Genomic DNA, 18,102 nt, shown 5'->3' with positions numbered 1-18,102 from the left:
AGCCCGAGGCGGAGCTCTCCCCAGCGGGCTCCTGGATGCCCCAGGCACCCCGGCAGCCCAGCCCGGGCCGGGGCACTGAGTGGCGCCAACACGCTGGACCCTGGGGGGGACGTCGGGGGAGGTGTCTGGGGCCCAAGGCAGCGGGGGAGCGAGCCAGACACAGGCCCTCACCCGCCGCATCCTGAGCCTCGGGGAGGCCAACGGCAGGTTCTCAGACGCAGACAGACCCTCGCCAACCCTGGGGCCTTCCGGGAGGACCCCAGCTTCCCCCCGGCTGGAGGGGCCGTAGCCGCCTTCTCCCCGCAGGCGAGGGGACAGAGTCTCCTCAGCTCGGGTCCTGGGAACCCCCAGCCGCAGGCCCCACCCTCTCTTCCAGCTGAGAAGGGACAGGTCCTGGTCACCCACCTGGGCTTCCAAGGAGGCAGCGGAGGAGGGAGAGACCCCCCCCTTCCATGGCTCCCTGACCGCCTGGCGGTGCCTCCTCCCTCCCGTGGGCCTGACGGGGTGGGGCAGAGGCTTCCAGACAGAGGTGAGGCACACAGGGCGGTGGCGCCAACCAGCTCCCCTGCGGGGAGGCTCCGCGTGGGCCGGGGCGGAGCTGCAGTGGCACACGGAGCAGAGGCTGTGGGAGGAAAGGGGATCTCCCCAGGAGGCGGCACGGGGCCCAAGGTGGGAGGACGGCCGGCATGTCTGTCCCCACGGAAAGTCCCTTGGCTCCCCACACAGCTGCGTCCACACAGGACGGAAACTGTGGGCGCTCAGACAGTGCATTCTGTGGGTAAATTAGCAGGAGACACCGGGCCCGTGGGCATCGCCGCAGTAAAGCAGGGCACGCAGCCGCCGTTGGAGGTGTGTGAGGGTTGGAGTCTCTATTCCAGAAGACTTCAGCATTGTCGGGAACACTCCACCCTGGCTGGTGTAGCTCAGTGGACTGAGCACCAGCCTGCAAACTGAAAGGTTGCCAGTTTGATTCCCAGTCAGGGCACATGCCCGGGTTGCCCACCAGGTCCCCAGTATGGGGCACACGAGAGACAACCACACATGGATGTTTCTTGCCCTCCATTTCTCCCTCCCTTCCTCTCTCTCTAAAAATAAATAAAGTCTTTTTTTTTAATCAGAAAAAAAAAGAATTTCTTTAAACTCATTTGCAGCTGTGTCCCTTCAACTGGGACCCAGCTCAGAAGACAGAGGCGCCCTGCCGGCCTGGGGCTCGAGCAGGTGCCGAAGGCTTGCAGAGAGGCCCGAGCCGCAGCCGCAGCAGACTTTGGTGTCTGGTTGTGACTCGGAGGTGACAGGAGAGATGAGGGCTCTTTTTCCTGCGACACCCTCCCCAGAATGTCCGGTGCTGGGAGGGTCACCTGGAGTAAACGGGTCACTCTGCACCATCGAGCGCGAGGCGGGACAAAGGAGAGGCTCGGAGGAGAAAGACCCGGGTGGTCACAGCCCTTCAGTGTTGAGGTCAGACCCCACCGGCAGAGGGGGAGCCGGCCCAGGACCCACAGCCTGAGACGGTGCCTCCTCCCACTGCGCCGAGGGCGGCTGCTTCTCACGGACGCTGTGGCTGTGGGACGACAGCGGGTCCAGCGAGCTCCCCCCTATGGCCCTCTCCTGGGTGCCCAGGTCAGGGGGGCCGCAAGCAGCAGTGCCCGACGCCCTCCCTGCAAAAGGCCAGGGCCTGGCGAGCACAGCCCCCGCCTCCTCCTGGAACTCCGAGGCCACAAAGTAGTAGCACACGGCATCCAGGCAGCAGTTGGCATTGGCCATGCGGGAGGCCACCTGCACGAAGGCCGCCAGCCTCTGGACGGTGGGGCAGGCCGCGCCCGTCCACTGGGCCACGAGCTTGGCCAGCAAGGCCACGTGCAGCGGGAGGAAGCAGAGCATGAAGGTGGCCAGGCCGGCTGCCACCACGCAGATGGCCTTGAGAATGGGGGCGGTGGCCGGGGGCTGCGCCCGCGCCCACTGGCGGAGGAGGTGCCGGAGCACCTGGCCGGAGCAGAAGCTCAGGACGACCAGCGGGAGGACAAAGAGGAGCAGGGAGAAGACCAGGGCCCTGGGGCCCCGTGTGCGGCCCTTCCCAAAGCAGAAGCTCTCCCCTGGGCCCAGCCAGGCCGCGGGCAGTGCCACAGCCACGATGACCAGCACCCAGAGGGCCGCACAGGTGAGGGCGGCCTGGCGGGGGCTGCGCCAGGCCCGGGCCCGCAGCGGGAACTTCACGGCAGCGTAGCGGTCGGCGGCGATGGCCGTGAGGAGCCACATGCTCATGTAGGTGTTGATGTAGTAGAAGCTCTGCAGGACCCTGCACAGGGCACCCTCCTGGGCCCCTGGCGCCTGGCCCAGCGTGTGCAGGATCCCCGGCAGGCTCAGCAGCAGCAGGCAGTCGGCCGCGGCCAGGTTGACCATGTAGACGCGGGTCTCCGTCCAGCGGCGCAGGCGGCAGCAGAACACCCAGAGCGCCAGGGCGTTCAGCAGCAGGCCCAGCGCCAGGATGAGGCAGATGGAGGCGCTGGTCGCCACCTGCGACCAGGCGCCCCTGTCTGTGCTGCAGCTGTTGGAGCTGCTGGCGGGGGCGTCGGCCTCCGACACCATGACCCTGGGAGCAGGGAGTGGGAGCAGGGCGGTGGGGGTCAGCAGGCTCAGGAGCTCCTCCTGGGGGGGGAGGCGCTGCAGCCACTCTGTCCTGCCCGCTCCCCTGCCCACTCCCCAGCTTTCTCTCTCTCTCCCCCACTTCCTGTGCCAGTCCCAGGGCTCCCACAAACCTGAGTCAGAGTGCCCCCTCTGCCCCCTTTTCTAACCCCAGGGGCTCCACCGAGGCCCCCCAGACTGAGGACCAGCCACCTGGCCCGCCCCGCCCCACCCAATGGCATCCTGCCAGGCAGGGGCCTCTGCGGCGGTTGCTCTTCGAGCCTCTGGACCAGAGGCTTCAGCTCAACCTGGGACCTTTGCTGGCCTGGGCCTCTGCAAGGTCACCCTGCCCCTGAGCCCTGGGGGCCTGTCCAGGGGCCATGGCCCAGCAGGGGGGCCCTTGGTCCTCCGGGAGGCGGAGCTGGCCTATGCTGTCCTCCAGAGCTCAGGGCCTCCACCCCACACCAGCAAGGTCCTGGGGATGCATGAGGGCCAGCCCCACACCCTGCTTCTGGGAGCCTCTCTGGTGGCCGGCAGGGCAGGGGCGAGACAGGCTTTTCAGAGGGACAGGGTCGACCCGGGGTGGACTCACTGACCTGGGTCAGCCAGGGCCTTGAGGACTCAAGCTGGGGCCCCTCTGTACACAGCCAGGCTGCTCCGCTGGTCACCACCTTCACAGTCTCCTCCAGAAGGTGGGGTCACCCATCCCGTGACATCTGTGCCCAGTGTGCCCCGGCTGCCCTGCCTGCAGTGTGTGGCACCTGCCACCCACCCTTCCTGGCCACATTGCAGCAGCCCAGAGCCCAGGGCCGGATGGAGCGGGGGCGTCCCCGCCTCGCACCCATGGCCGCCTTGGCGGGCGGCAGCCCCTGCTCCCGGACATCTGTGGTTGACACCTGCAGGGGAGCCCTGCACAGGAAGCCCCTGCGGTTCAGGGCGGGCAGCAAGCCCGCCACGCCCGGGAGAACCAGAGACCCTGGACCACCGCCTGGGGGTCCAGGAGCGTGCCCTGTCAAGATGGGAAGGTGTAGTGGACACTGTGGGGCGCTGCCCAGGGACCCCCTCTGGGACAGAAGGGCACACGGCCAGCCAGGACCACAGCCCAGGAGTGCATCTAGTGGCTGTCCTCAGCTGCGCGTCTGATGGCCAGCCCCATGTGGTCAGCTCAGGGTGCCCAGGGCCACAGCAACGGGCCGTCTGCCCTTCCTGCTTCGCTTACCCTGGAAATCCCCGAGTGCAAACCTCCCTCTCAGAGGGGCTCTGAGCCCCCCATTCGGGGCATATTCTGGTTGAGCAGGAGGCGGCCTCCCCCTACCCCACCCCCCACCCCTGTGCAGCAGCCCCGGGGGATGCAGGCCTGAGGCCGGGGCCCGAGGGGCTGGTTGGCTGAGGTGGCCAGGCCACCTGCAGGAGGAAGGGGCCAGAGAGTGGCCGGGGACTCAGCCCCTCTGCTCAGGGGCACTCCCTGGCGGGACCTGGAGAAGGGCAGGCGAGAGGCAGGAGCACTTCCTCATGGAGCCTCACAGTGAGCTGGCGGCTGCCAGCTCCTGGCGCCCCACAGGTGCCCGGCGCTGTGAGGGGCCCTCTTCACAGACCTGGAGCCGGTGCTGCAGGGGGGCACCGAGGTGGCGAAGCTCCGAGGGCCAGGCGGGGCGCCCCTCCGACACCAGGCGGGCGTTGGGGGTGTCTCCTCGTGGTCAGCACTCTCCTGGGGAGAGGGGGCTGGAGGACACCCTTGCTTCCCGGGGACTGACCGGGTACCGTCTAGTCTACACTCCCCTCTCCGTGTGTCATCGGACTTTTATGCTGACGGGGCTTTGGGGAAGTCTGCCGCAGTTTCCTGCTGTGGGCTCCGCATCCCAAGGTGCCCGCCCGAGGCGGCGGGGCAGCCCTGAGGTGGGGTACCCGGGCCAGAGGACCCTTGACGCAGGCAGGAGCAGAGCAGGGGCCGAGGGCCAGGCATGGACGGCATGTGGGAAGTCCCAGGTGCCCAGCAGTGGGTAAAACTGGGAAAACAACTACTTCAGGCTCGGCCCTCACCTGCGGGTGACCTGTCCTTGCCTTTCAAGTCGCTACACCTGCAGCCCAGCCCCCCGAGAGCAGGAGCCAAGGGGCCCCCACGAGCCCTCACAGGACAGCGAGGCTCTGACGGGCACTGGGTAGCCTCAGGAACAAGTCTGACAAGAGACAGGGCCTCGGTCAGAGCAGTGGTGACGTCGCAGTTCAGCTGAGTGTTAGCTCTGCGCCCAGAGAAGCAGCGGCAGCACCCGGTGCAGTGGCACCCTGGCTGACGGTGGGACCATCAGCTGCCAGGACTCAGGCCATCGGTGGGGACCACGGCCCTGTGAGGACGCACCTGGGGTGATGGTGCCCAGTCCACTGAGACCTCCCCTGCGGCCTCCGGGTAAAAGCCCCCACGAGGAAGGGCCCGGCCCAGCGAGGGTGCGTGTGCTCGCTCTCTCTCCCCGTCTCTCACCCCGCCCACACCTTCTCCCCCACCTCCTGCCCCGGGCACACACCTCGCACCTTTGTGTCCTCCTTCCTGAGCCCCAACAGCTGTCTGCTGCCTGTGGACCTCATTCTCTGAGCCCACGCCACCAGCTGGCTCGCTTCCTCCACTTCCGAGACTTTCTAAATAATCCTCCCCTTATAGTTAGAGCTCTTGGCTCTGGGCTTCTTCCTAGCCAAGCTCAAGGACCCAGGTCTAACTACGCCGTGAACACCCGCAGCTCCTGGTTCCCCCACCGTGGCCGTAGGAGGCTGACCCGAGGCCCACAGCGCCTCCTCAAGCCGTCTCCGCTCGCCCCCCAGCACTGCCTCTGACCGACACGCCTTCCCGAGGGGGGCTGGACTCTGTGCTTAGGAGGGACTCTGCTGAGAGCCCCAGGGAGGACAGCTGGGCCCCCCCTCCACGGGCCGCCTTGTCCCCAGACCATCTGTGGCCAGCTGAACCCCAGCACGGACAGGAAGAGGCGTCTTAAAGCGAACTGCCCTGGAAGGAAGACTTAGAGCACCGGCCACACAGATGGCACAGACTGCTGGGGACAGAGGGACATGGCACCGCCCAGGGGCACCTTGGTCTCTGTGTAAGAATCTCTGGCCACTGAGGTTCTGCATGAAGCCCAGCTGCTGATCAGATGCAGTTGGTTCCGGGAAGTTCTCCGGGTCCGCCCCAGCCTGCGTTTGGGCCCGGCCACCACCTAGATCCGTCTGCGCTTTGAGGCTCACCAGTGGCCACCACTTCCCGGGAGTGGCCTCACTCTGAGCTGACCACCCACACTTCCTCTGGCTGTCCCCACGGGTTGGGGCTGCGCAGCCCACAGCAGCGCACCACCCCCAGGCTCACCACCCCCAGGGCGGCTGTGGCCGGTGCGAATCGGTGTCCTGGGCCTGACTCTGTGAAAACCCAGCCGCCTCCACTGTGCCAGGAGCCCCACGGGGCGGGAGGGAGAGGGAGTGCGTGCGCCCCAATCCCAGCCACAGACCAGGGAGGAGCGGCACCCCAGGGGCCAGTGAGGGGGGACCCTGGGCATCCACGGGAGGTGGGTGGGTCATTTGGGGGCTGAGGGCCCCTCCACTGCTGGGTGCAGATGGCACAGCAGCTGCCCCTCTAAGCTCAGCGGGGCCACCGAGTCCTGCTGAGCGCGGGGCTGCATGGTGGCCGCAGCTGCCCTTTCAGTCTACGGCTCTTTTCTGGTGCTGGTCCCCAAGGGCATCTGGGCACCCCCTCCACCGTCTTACGACGCTGAGGCGGTGGGGGGCTTGGCTCCGGAGATGAGTCCCAGGCCCAACTGGCCCGTTTTCCCGATCCCCAAACCTGGCCAAGGACAGGACCAGGTGCACCGACAGCCTCTGAGTGCCATGCGCATTGCCGGCCCAGGGGGAGGCCATTCTGCAGACCCCTCGGTTCCTTGGAAAGCAAAACCCTGGAGGGTGGGGGTGGCAGAGGCCAGGGGCTGGAAACTGTCCCCAGAAGGGTGGGGCTGTGATGACGGGCTTGGAGGGCTAGAGTGGGGCGCAGACACCTGAGGAGACTGGATGGGTGAGGGGGTTTGGGGAGCCCTGGGTGGGGTGAGGGAGGCTGGCCTGCCACCCGGGTGTGGCAGCCGAAGAACAGACAGGGGAGGCTCCGGGGGCCAGGACACGTGGGGGGAGGCCGTGCTGGACTCTGAACCCAGGCCCAGCTGGACCAGCACCCGCAGCAGCCACCGCAGCACTCTGGTCCTTTCAACCTGAGCCTGGACGCCCGGCCGCCACGTCCAGTTCCAGCTCCAGCCACGCTGTCTGACAAAGTCCGACTGTGGGGAATATGGCTTCAAAGAAGCATATTCAGGCCTGGAGGAAGTGGCGTAAGTGGGTAGACAGTGTTGATTCTGTTCTTGCTGGCTCTTGGTGTTCTGACATTAACTTTTCTGATAATTTGGAATCTCCTAGAAATGATGGCCATTCTCAGAGCTGATCAACAACTAGGTCAGACTGAGAAAAATGCCACCTTGGCCTTTCCCCAAAATAATACCCTCTCTGGGGTCCAGAGGAGGAAAGGCCCACGATGTCCAGTGAGTCCAAAGGGAAGAATATTTCCTTCCCTGACCCAGTTAAGCAGATGCAGGACAAGTTAATACTACGCAGCAGGGAGCCAGAGTTACCCAGAGTGCCCCCCAAGTTAATCCCCTCTAATGAAATAGCCCCTGAATATCTAAAAGTTGTTGGAATAACAGCCCCTCCTTTACCTTGAACAGGAATATATGTTAATTAGAATTTAGTAGGCAAAGAAACAGGAGAAGCTTGTTAGATACTATAAACTAAGCACGTAGATACAGTTACCAAGGAGTTAGAGTCCATAGTACATAGAGAAACATTTTAGACAGAAAGATAAATAGCTAAGTTAGACATCACAGAGGCCTTATAATAAATTTCCTAACCTCTGCTCGGTCTAGCATACCTTTTGCCCCATGCCAAATTTTAGACCTTTAATAAACAATAAGATATTCAAACTCTGTCTATAGAGTTATTTCAAATTGTCTGATTAATGGTTCTCCCAGTCAAAACAATTTTTGTATAATTGAAACTATGGAAATTCTTGTACTTTTCCTGGTTACCTTTGTATTGATTTTTTCTGCTTAACTGATCATGCTATACACCTGCAAATGTTAATCGCTACCTAAAATGAAAATATAAAAACCCGCTTGTACTTGCAATAAACAGAAGAGAGCTTCACTGTCCTTTGAGGCGTGTTGTCGTCTGTCACCCAGCACCGACGCTTACCCTCACCTGTGGGACCCCTTGACCCGCTACGGCCGGACCACAGCGCCCGGCCACACCAGGGAGGCCAGGGAGGTGCGGCCGCCACACAAGCCTGCCGGGCTGACACCCAGCCCCCCGCTTCCTGGACGAAGTGTGGGAGTGCGCCGCCTCCTGCCGGCCCCCCTTCCCCATCCACCGCATCTGTGCAGGGGACCAGCCCACACCAGCAGGAGGAAACCAGGCAGCCGCTGGGCTTCATGGGCCCGGAAGCTGGGCAGGTGGGAAGCAGGCTGAAGGGCAATGGAGAATCCTCTGGAGAGACACCCCCACCCCCACCCCTCCCGCCCTGCAGGCTGGGCGGTGCAAACAGCTCAGTCCCGGCCAGCCCTGGTGGACGGCTTTATTCCGGCCCCCAGTGGACGGCAGCACCAGGCCCTGGACTCAGCAGGGGTTCAGTCCTGTCACGGGTTCCTGGCTGGGAGGCCCGCTCAGGCCTCAGTCCCCCTGCCCTCGGCCCCGTATGTCCTCCACACCAGGGGCAGGGCAGCCACCGTCCCAGGCTCCGGGCCTGAGACCCTGCCGCAGGACCGGGCCCACAGCCACAGTGACTCCAGGGCTCCTCCCCACCGGTTCCCCTGCCCTCCATCAGGTGGCATCACCTGGCCCTCTGCCTCCCCAACCCCACGCCCCTCCCCTAGGCCACCGTCACACACAGAGAGCCCTGGCTCTTCTGGGCCTTGACTCCGGGGCTCCTGGCCAGGGCGGACGCCTCCTGGAACTCCTTGGCCATGTAGTAGTAGCAGACAGCGTCCAGGCAGCAGTTGGCATCCGAGACCCTGCTGGTGATGTGGAGGGCGTAGACGGTGGCGCAGGTGCGCAGGCCAGTGGCCAGGCGCCACGTCAGCACCACGTGCAAGGGCAGGAAGCAGACCACGAACACGGCCAGGTTGGCCCAGACCATGCGGGCCGCCTTGCGGGTGGCCTCCGCCTGGCCCGCCTCGGCAGCCGGACTCCGGCCCAGGGCGGCCACCACCTGCAGGGAGCAGGGCAGCAGCACGGCCAGAGGCAGGTAGAAGCCCAGCAGGGAGAAGACCACAGTCCGGGGGTGCCGCCGGCCGGGGTTCCCGAAGCAGAAGCCGCCCTCCTGGTCCTTCAGGGCCCAGCGGAGCCCCAGGGAGCCGGCCACCAGCACCCAGAGGGCCGCGCACACGGCCCCAGCCTGACGGGGGGAGCGCAGCCCGCGGGCGTACAGGGGGTGCCGCAGGGCCAGGTAGCGGTCCACGGCGATGGCCGTGATCAGGCCGATGCTCATGTACCTGTTGACCAGGTAGACGCTCTGGGAGACCTGGCACAGCACCGTGTCCCCCGCGGGCGAGCTGTGCGTCAGCGAGTAGACCATGAAGGGTACGGCGCAGAGCAGGCAGAGGTCGGCCGCGGCCAGGTTGACCATGTAGACGCGGGTCTCCGTCCAGCGGCGCAGGCGGCAGCAGAGCACCCAGAGCGCCCCGGCGTTCAGCAGCAGGCCCAGCACCAGCAGCAGGCCCAGGTAGGCGTTGTGGATGTGCTGGGCCGGAGGCAGCCAGACGGCGGAGCAAAGGCTGATGTTCATGGTCCGGCGGCTGCAAGAGGCGAGAGGGGCTCAGGGCGTGGGCAGGAGGCGCGGCCCAGGGGCTGGAGAAGCCCCTCCCACCTGTGGCCGGGGATTCGGGAGGTGAACCCCCACCGCCACCCAGGCACACAAAACTCACCCTCCAGAGGAACTCACGGACACCGAGGCCGGACCCCTGCCCAGGGGACAGACGGGGAGATCATGCCGTTTGGAGCAGGGTGGCATCGTGAGCCAGCCCAGGCCTAGACCCAGACCCTCACTCTCTCAGGAGCCCCTCCTGCCGACCCGGGCCGGCCTGCTACTGGGCAGAGAGGAAGGTGGGAACTCATGGTCCACCTCGGAGTCCAGCGGAGCCAGCTCAGGACAGGAAGCCTGCGTGGCGACTCCAGGGCGGGGTGGAGGACCAAGAAGCCCTTCAGCCTCTCCCGGGACCTGGCTGCAGGGAGCACCCGCCTCTGACCCATGCCGGGACCCTGCAGGTCGGCCACACCCACCCCACCCCTCAGCCATCTGGCAGCAGGGGCCAACAGGGGCTGTGGCTCCGGTTAGCACCCCCGCCCCCGGAAACCTCCAGAACTCCCGCCCACCCTGTCCTGGGCGCCGAGGCCCACCCCTGGCCCCATCTGGGGCAGGGAGCCCCGAGCTCCCTGTGGTCAGAGGAGTTACTGGGGCTCGGCCCCTTCAGGCCCAAGCCGGGGTCAGGGCCCCCTGAACCTGCTCTAGCATGCACCCCGAGGGGGGGAGGCCAGGACCAGCCTCCAGGGGTGAGGGGACGGGGTCAGGGGTCTGGCCTCCCTGCCACTGCACCCAGTGCTGAGATGGATTCCGGATTCACCTGAGCTGTGCCGGCCGCGGTGCCCCCTCACCAACGGCACAGGGCACGGCCACCCTCACGCCTCCTCTCGGCCCCACCATGGCTCCTCTGGCTGGAGGACCCGGGGGCAGGGGCCTCCCTCCCCCATGAGAACAGGCCCTCTGGGGGCTCCCTGCCTTTTAGGTGGGGAATGGAAAGTGGCCAGTCCCCCAGGGTGGCTCGGGGCCAGGCTGGGCTGGTTCTGCTCCCATACCCAGGCCAACCCACTCACCCCCACACACAGGAGGGAGGAGACACCCAGAGCCCAGTGTCTGCTGAGTCATCAGGCTCATTAGCGCCTCCAGGCTGTGGCCCCCTGGGGACTCGCTGACACAGACCACAGCCGGGCAGGAGCACAGTTTCCGCCAAGAACAGAAACGTTCGGCAAATGAGCCTTGCGGTTCTTTTGAATTTTAAAATGGCACATCTGCTAGCAATTACAATTTCACGAATCCTTTTCTGGGAGTAAGATTCCCCAGGCCTCCAGCTCTCTCTCCCGCAGCTGAGGGCCGTGGCTTGTTCTGTCCCTTTTCTGCGTCACCTGCTTTTATACCTCAAGCCCAGAACCTGCTGGAAGTCACCACTGGCCTCCTCCCTTCCTGCCGGTCCTGCCCTCCCAGCCACCTCCCACCCGGACACCCCAAGATATGGAGGCCATATCTCTGTGAGACCCCCCCACCCCAGAATCCTTCGAAGCTGCCAGGACTGCTGCTCTGGGGCCCTCATGTCTGTCCCCTGGGATGTGTCCCAGGAAAAGCTTGGGCCGTCAAGGCCTCGGTCCCACCCAAATGGCCACTGTGTGTCCCTGCCTGAGCCCAGCCCCCGCGTGGGGATGCGTGTTCAGGACAGGGATGCCAGCCGGCCTCCTGCCCAGGCACGTGGACTGTCCCCACAGCTGTGCAGGGTCAGGGGTCACGCTGGGGCAGTGGGGGCTCGCAGCAGGGGCGAGAGCTCAGCTGCCAGGGCCCTTCCTTCCTAGCCCTGGGAGGCTGCTGTGGGTGGGGGTGGAGGCCCTCGTGTGCTTCCCACACAGGAAGCAGGAAGCCACGTTGCGACTGCACGGAGATCTGCGTGTGCCCTGCAGAGCCCGGCCCTCCCCCGCAGCCTCCCGGCTCCTCTCCGTCTGCCCGCCCTGCTGACCCCCGCGACCCCGAGTGTGGCTGGCTGCGTGGGACTCGGGGGGCGGATGGCAGCACTCGGCACCATGAAGGCCTCCGGAGCTCGGACCACCTGAGGAACACCCCAGGGTCCAGGACTGGCGTGAGCGAAATGAGAGTTTCACGGAGCAAGGCGGGGTGCGGGGGGGAGGGGACACGAACAGGCACGGTCACCACGGAGCAAGAAGGGGGCACGTAAGTCAGCGATTCCTCGTCTGAGAACTGACCCAGAAAATAAGAAAAACACTTTCTCTGAACGATATGTGAACCCCAACATTCGTTCACAGCGTCATTCTCAGTGGCCGAGATGCGGAAGCCACCGGAGTCCAGTGACAGACACAGGGACGGGGATACGGGCTGGGCACACACTGGGACACTGCTCAGTCACAGCGAGGACGAGATGCTGCCACTTGTGATGACAGCGCCTAAGGGACATCAGTCAGACGGAAAAGGAGAGACACCGCCTGCTTTTGCTCACGAGAAGGATGTGAAAGAAAAAGCAACAAACAGAAAGAGACCTAAACAAACTCACAGACGCAGACAGCAGAGTGGTGGCCGCCAGAGGCGGTGTGGTGGGGGACAAAGAGGGTCAGGGTCACATACACGGTGACAGGAGGACACTGGACTCCGAGTGCACAGTGGCCGATGACACTCTTGTATCCCCGGAATGTATGGAATGTTAATGACCCATGTTACCCCATAAAATAAAAAACTTTCATGACACAGAACTCACCGAGGCGAGAACACAGAACTGAGATATTTCTATTCTAGTTTGGTGGCCACAACTCACAACGTGGATTTCACAACGAGATGGGAGCCCAGGCCCTGGGAGACACCCCAAGTTCCTCCCAACTGCAGCCGCATTCTGACCAACCCCAGCCCTGAGCGCCCCCTTCGGACACCCCCCTGCGGTTCCAAGCCCCCAGCGCAGCCCCGCCCGGCCCTGGGGCCCCTGACCCCACAGTTGGCACCGACCTGCCCGCAGCCTGCTTTTCCGGGCTGAGCTGCCGACTACAGCCCTTTGTGAGGCGGGTGAACTGGCGACAGCAGAGGGAGGTTGACGGGCTCCCCGCCTCTGCCCAGCCCAGAACCACTGAAGAAACTTCCAGGAAGGGAAGTGAGAGCCAGGCCAGTTTGATGCCTCGCACTCCTCACACGCCAGTCCAGTCCGAGGGCCCCTTCCTGCAGCGGCTTCAGCCACCCGCCCACTCAAGACCGACTCCTCAGAGGCCTCCTTCCGGGCGGCCCCCCTCCCGTCCTGATGGCCCCCGGGCCCCCAAGTCCTCCCTGGGCGCCCTCCCCGTCCGGCCTCTGCACGCCGAGCCTCCTGTGGACCCCACTGAGGCGCTGACCGAGGCTGGTCCCCCTGCACAGACTGCGGGGCCGCCCTCGGGCCCACCCCCACCTGCAGAGGCGGGACTGCAGGCAGAGTGGGGGGTGGAGGCCCGGCCTCCAGACCACGGACCAGTGCTCCCCACATGCAGGCCCCTGAAGAAGGGCCTGGTCTCACCCCTGTCCCCCGGGCACAGCCCCAAACCAGGCGATGGGGTCACTCCATGGGCTCCTCCTCCCCCCACCCGGTCTCTTCAGACGACCTCGACTTCCGTGCCACTGAGCCTCCCACGCCTCGGGGTTAGAGGCACGGACCCCACGCAGCCGAGAACCCCCCGAAACCTGACCTCCAGGTGCCTCCTGGAGGCCTCACTCACGCACTCGGGCAGCGCGCACGCCGGACGGACACTGCGCTCCTGGAGCGAGCGGAGACCAGAGTCTCACCGAGAAAGCCCCGGGGAGGGAAGGCGCACGCACGGCGTGAACCGAGGGCAGCGTGCACGTCCGTGGGCCCTGCGGGTTTGAACCCTTGTTTTCAAGGGTCAGCTGCGCACAGTTCTTGCCTGTGGCAGGGACCCCCCCCAGCCCTCGACTCGTCACCACCGGGCGCACAGTAGGGCCTCAGTGAAGCCCGTCAGCAGGAAGAATGCAGCCGATGGCCTAGCAGGGGACCGAGCAGGATCGTGGCTCCCGGTGGCGCTCTGTGAACGCCCGGTGACCGCGGGCTCAGAAGCATGTGCCTGTGAGAGGGGTCTCTGTCCCCCCACCGCCCCTGAGCCCACCACGCCGCCGGCTCCCTCCCAGTGGGGTGGGGGCCGCCCCGGACCAGGCCCTGTCGCTCACGGCTGGGCCGTCCGGAAGCCGCAGCAGTGGGTCTGCGGAGGACAGGCCGAGGGCCGCCGCGATGCCGCCAGGCCCCCGCGCTCAGCCCGCACCCCACGCCTGCCCTCCCGCCGAGGTCCCAGAGGCCGGTCCTGCTTCTCGCCTGCTGGGCCTGGGAGAGGCCCTGTGACAGGCAAGTGTGTGGGGTCGGGCCCGGGTCTCGAGGGGGTGGTCCTTGGGCCCCTCCTCCGAATCCCTGAGGGTGGAAAGGGCTGCAGGCCTGTAAGCGACGGCCACCAGCTGTGGTCACTGCGCCAGGTCCACCCGAAGCTTGGCGGGTGGGGCCCAGGGGAGGCTGGGCGGCCCTGGTCTGGCAGCGGCCCCTCTCTCCCTGGGGAACCTGCCACCCCGCTGTGGGGCCGAGGTCCCGCACCGCTCCCTCCCTCATTCATTCATTCGTCACTCGTGTGTTCAGCACGTGTGCTGAGCGTGGGCAGGTTCCCCAGCTTGGTGGACGCCCCCAGTGACACACGCTCGGGGCCTGCCCGCTGCGTCTGAGGTTCCATAGGTCATGAAGGGTCATGAACAGGTCACAGGTCATGAACAGGTCACGGGTCATGAAAAGGGCATGGGGGCCCTTCGAAACTCCCTGGGTTACAAAGGTGTGAGAACATGGGCCGAGGGTGCCTGTGGGGCTGCCTGTCCTGGTCCAGATCCCCCACCAACGGAGCCACAGGCACACGCAGGCCAAGGAGGGGGTCACGCACGGCACCGCCCTTCCCTGCCTGTCACCGCAGCCTGCCCGCGCCTCGGGGAGTCCAGACACCGCAGGCGAGGGGAGTGCCTCCTCATCCGGCTGCGGTGCCCCACCCGCCGCCTGGCACTCTCCCAGCAGGAGGGTCCCCGGGTGGGGAGACCCCCAGGCCGGCCCACTCACCTCTGCCAGCTATGCTCTCCTCCGCCCCTGGCCAGCTCCTCGCAGCCCGCCTGCTCTGCCAGGGCCCTCAGGGACCCCTCCGGCGGCGGCGAAGGGGCGGCTGAGGAGGCTGCTCCAGCCTCAGGCTGCTGACTCCTCCCAGCCCCCTCCCGCCTCGGCCCGAGGCTGCGCTGCCCGGCTGAGGCGGCCGCCTTCCCGATGGGCACCCGCCACCCACACCGAACAGCAGGCGGGGCTCCGGGCCACCTGGGAGGCCTCCCCGGTCGTCACACCCCGTCTCTCCCAGGAGGCTGTGGCCCCCGCTGAAGAGCCTGCAGGCCCTCCCCACCCCACGGGACAGGCACTCCGGCTCCGCCCCCGCGGGCCCCTCGGGCTGAAGAGGTGATGGGCCTGTCCCCCTGCTGGGGCCTCTGAGGTCGGAGCAGAGGGCTCGTCTCCCCCGGGCCCCCCGCCACCCAAGGCGGCGGCCTCCACAGCGGCCGGTCCGACCCGGTCTGTCTGCGGTGAGCCTGGGAGCAGGCAGCTCGCCCAGCCCCCAAGGGCCACCAAGGCAGGAGGGCCCCTGCGTCCCCGGAGAAACTTGCTGCTGAGTGTCTTCACGCCCCTCTCCTGTCCCTCCCCTGGACACTGGACAAGACGCTGACTAATAGAAACACAGCAGGTTACACGAAAAAGGAGCAACGGGCTCGGCAAAGCGGTGAAAAGACCGAGACAGACCCGTGAGAGGAGAACTGTGAGGGGCAGTGCCCACTCCCCGTCCCCTGGGCCAAAGCCAGAGCAGACAGCAGTCCCCTCGGGACGCCCCCCAGGGACTCGGAGCACGGCACACCCGCCGGCAGAGGGGGCTGCATATCCACCGGAACTAGATTCGTGTCCTTTGGCCCAGGAGTGCTCCTCCTAGGAACCAGTTCTGCAGACAGACAGATGGACAGAAAAGAGGCTTCCGTGCTGGGGCAGCGCCGGCCTGGAAAGCACACAGGTGTCTCCCATTGGCACCCAGAGCAGCGGCAGTGGAGGCGGCAGGCGCCGGCTCAGCGGACACACACACACACACACACACACACACACACACGGCCCTGTGGCCCTGGACAGACGGGGGCTGTGGCCGTCTTCAGCAGGTGCTGTGAGGGGAGCTGGGGTGCGAGTGTTTCTTCGAGACGCGCGTGGTAAGGGCCAGCAGGTTACATTTTCACAAGTGGACCGGGCAGCCATAGAGTTCGTTGGGGTGGAGGGACGGCCAAGGAGTCCCCACGGCACTGTGAGCATGGCCCCGACTATGAATAAGGGCGAGGGGGCGGAGAGGCTCAGATGTGGGGCTCAATAACCTGGGGGCAGGGGCCCGTCCCTTCCCGGGGAGCTGCAGTCACACCCCCGGGGCCACGGCGCTGCTCCGCCCCCCCCCAGCACCAGCTTGCTGGGGGTGCAGGGAGAGGTGCTGGGCCACAGAGGCCTGCCGGTCTAACCAGGGTGGACCTATCCAAAGCCCATGAAAGCCTGGGAAATTGATGGTTCTTCTGGAAAAGCACCTGGTCCGTCCAGAACCCAAGCTCCTGGCTACGTGCCCAGGGGATCAAAGCGCGCTCCCTTGCTCTCTCTCGTGACCCACACTCGCCTGGTGCACTGGAGTGTGCTCTCTCCACAGCCATGTGGCCTCAGCGGCCGTGGCTGATGGCCAAGAGGACTGCACACTTGGGCTCCAGGGGCAGCCGGGACACCCCGGCCAGCCGTGGACTGCAGCCCAGAGCCCAGGCACAGGACCTCGGGCTGTTTCTGGCCCTGCTTGTCCCTGGCGGGACCGATGGACACGGAGCCTCAGGGCAGCCTTCCACTCCAACGAACCGTTCTGCCGGCCGCCACTTCCTGTGCACGGGTCCTTGGAGCGCTCGCCTCGTGCTCCTGTGGAAGAGGCCCGTTTCCACCAGAAACACAGGGTCGTGCGGGGCTGCAGCCCGAGCCCACGGCCGTCGTTGGCGCTGATGAGGGAGAAACAGGGCCCCCGGGCCGCAGAGCTGAGTGCTCCAGGGGCCGGTGGGCCCAGCCTGGCCCCTACACTCCTCCTCAAAACCAGAGGTGACCCTGCCCTGAGGGAGCAGAGCCAGGTCCCAAACCCCACCGTGTCCCCGGGACCACCGGGACTCTTCTGTTCATCTCAAATGCAGCGGAGCTAGTTTACATCTGTTAGGTGTTCATGGGGGCAGATCCGGTAAAACCGAGTGAAGCAGACATGGGACCCTGAGCAAGAGATGATCACAAACGGAGAGAGGAAAGAACTAGGAGCACTTCCGAACCTTGGCTGCAGCCCGGCCGGCCCTGGCCAGCTGGCCCCGGCTCCCACCTGCCTCCTGCCCAGGAAGCCCGGCCGGCCAGGCCCTCGCCCCAACCACCTGCTCCCAGGGCACCCAGGTCTCCGAACTCACCGCCGAAGCTCTGTGACCCCCACGGCTGACCCAGGCCTGGGGGCGGGCTGGTGGGCCAGGACATGAGAGAGAAGACCCGGGACCGGGACTGGGAAGGGCACGGCTCCCGCAGGGCGGGCACTGCCACCATGCCTCGCTGCAGGAAGTGGCCCTGAGAAGGAAGTGCAAACAGGTGGAGCGGGCAAAGTCTGCGGGAGGTGGGAACAGTGTGCCTGCTCCTGCGGGCTGCGTCCGCCAGGCCAGAGGCAGGGGAAGGAGGCAGCCTTCGCCCCGAGCAGTCCCCCACGGGCAGGACACAGAGCGGCTCAGGTCCCCAGGCAGGCCTGGCCTTGGGACACCACCCAGGGCTTTGCACTGCCACCAGCCTGGTGGGCAGGCTGCCGCCTCAGGTTCTATAGACTCCCCTGCCCCCCACTGAGTCAAGCCACCCGGCGAGTCCCTCCCGGTCGGCGGGGCCCCCAGATCTGTAGCCCCAGCTCTGCCCGGACTGCGCCCTGGTGGACCAGTGACAGGTGTGAGAATACAGACTGAGGCTGACGCATCCAAGGCCTGGGGACATCTGCCCCGCGGCGGTGGGGGGTGCAGCCCCCAGGGTGGGACCTGCTCGGGCCCCAGACAACTGGGGAGCAGCCTCTGTTCCCCGGCTGCTTGGCGGGCACTTCCAGGCTGCCCAGGACTCCAGGGCAGACCAGAGGGCAGAGCAGACAGTCACTGGGGGACACACTGTTGAGTGTGGCCAAGCCCAGATCACCAGGCAGCGCCATCGAGAACAGGCCTTCAACAAGGGCCCTGAAGTCCGGACAGCGGCTGGTGGACGCAGGCCCTGTACTGCAGAGGCCACCCAGGGGTGGGGGCTGGGGGCTCCTTCGGCGCTGCCTGTGGCGGGAAGGTCTGCCCTTGGCCAGCTCAGGCCTGGGGGCAGGAGGGAGCTGGTCGGGAGGTGCACGGAGACCACGCCCACTGCACCCAGACACCCGCCTCCTCAGCCCAACCACACGGGTCCTAGGACCTCGGGGGCCACTGCCCCCCAGGCTGCCTTCCCACCTCCCTCCCCTGGCCTCCGCCGTGCCCCCGACTGGGCCTCTTGCCAATCATGTCCCTCCCCACCA

The 18,102-nt window shown here is 65.9% G+C and overlaps 2 protein-coding genes across 5 annotated transcripts; both read right to left on the bottom strand.

The window, feature by feature from the left end:
* Nucleotides 1-291: 291 nt before the first annotated feature.
* On the bottom strand, nucleotides 292-5,082 carry LOC119061078 (G-protein coupled receptor 35-like). Its single transcript, XM_037161506.2, has 2 exons — nucleotides 3,219-5,082; nucleotides 292-2,590 (listed from the first exon to the last, which is right to left on the bottom strand). Exon 2 carries the CDS (start codon nucleotides 2,584-2,586, stop codon nucleotides 1,438-1,440), a length of 1,149 nt encoding a protein of 382 aa, XP_037017401.2. The 5' UTR covers nucleotides 2,587-2,590; nucleotides 3,219-5,082; the 3' UTR covers nucleotides 292-1,437.
* Nucleotides 5,083-5,110: 28 nt separating this feature from the next.
* Nucleotides 5,111-17,133, bottom strand: GPR35 (G protein-coupled receptor 35). 4 transcript variants are annotated; one of them, XM_053655246.1, is made up of 3 exons: nucleotides 16,994-17,133; nucleotides 9,615-9,650; nucleotides 5,111-9,485 (listed from the first exon to the last, which is right to left on the bottom strand). In XM_053655246.1, exon 3 carries the CDS (start codon nucleotides 9,473-9,475, stop codon nucleotides 8,561-8,563), a length of 915 nt encoding a protein of 304 aa, XP_053511221.1. In that variant the 5' UTR covers nucleotides 9,476-9,485; nucleotides 9,615-9,650; nucleotides 16,994-17,133; the 3' UTR covers nucleotides 5,111-8,560. The 4 variants fall into 4 exon arrangements, with proteins under 4 accessions (XP_053511221.1, XP_053511220.1, XP_037017365.2 ...); XM_053655245.1 differs by lacking the exon at nucleotides 9,615-9,650; XM_037161470.2 differs by lacking the exons at nucleotides 9,615-9,650; nucleotides 16,994-17,133 and adding an exon at nucleotides 12,461-12,729.
* Between the last annotated feature and the right edge of the window lie 969 nt (nucleotides 17,134-18,102).

Source organism: Artibeus jamaicensis, unplaced genomic scaffold (assembly GCF_021234435.1).
Source record: "Artibeus jamaicensis isolate MK-2021 breed Jamaican fruit bat unplaced genomic scaffold, CSHL_Jam_final contig_944, whole genome shotgun sequence".
NCBI classification, from domain to species: Eukaryota; Metazoa; Chordata; class Mammalia; order Chiroptera; family Phyllostomidae; genus Artibeus; species Artibeus jamaicensis.
This window is presented reverse-complemented; position numbering and strand designations above follow the sequence as displayed.

Bases quoted from the DNA above. Each gene is read 5' to 3' on its own strand.
- LOC119061078 (XM_037161506.2), bottom strand. From the start codon at position 2,586: ATGGTGTCGGAGGCCGACGCCCCCGCCAGCAGCTCCAACAGCTGCAGC.
- GPR35 (XM_037161469.2), bottom strand. From the start codon at position 9,700: ATGCCACCCTGCTCCAAACGGCATGATCTCCCCGTCTGTCCCCTGGGC. The intron at 9,486-9,614 runs GTGAGTTTTGTG...CGCCTCTTGCAG, and splicing joins TCCGTGAGTTCCTCTGGAGG to CCGCCGGACCATGAACATCA.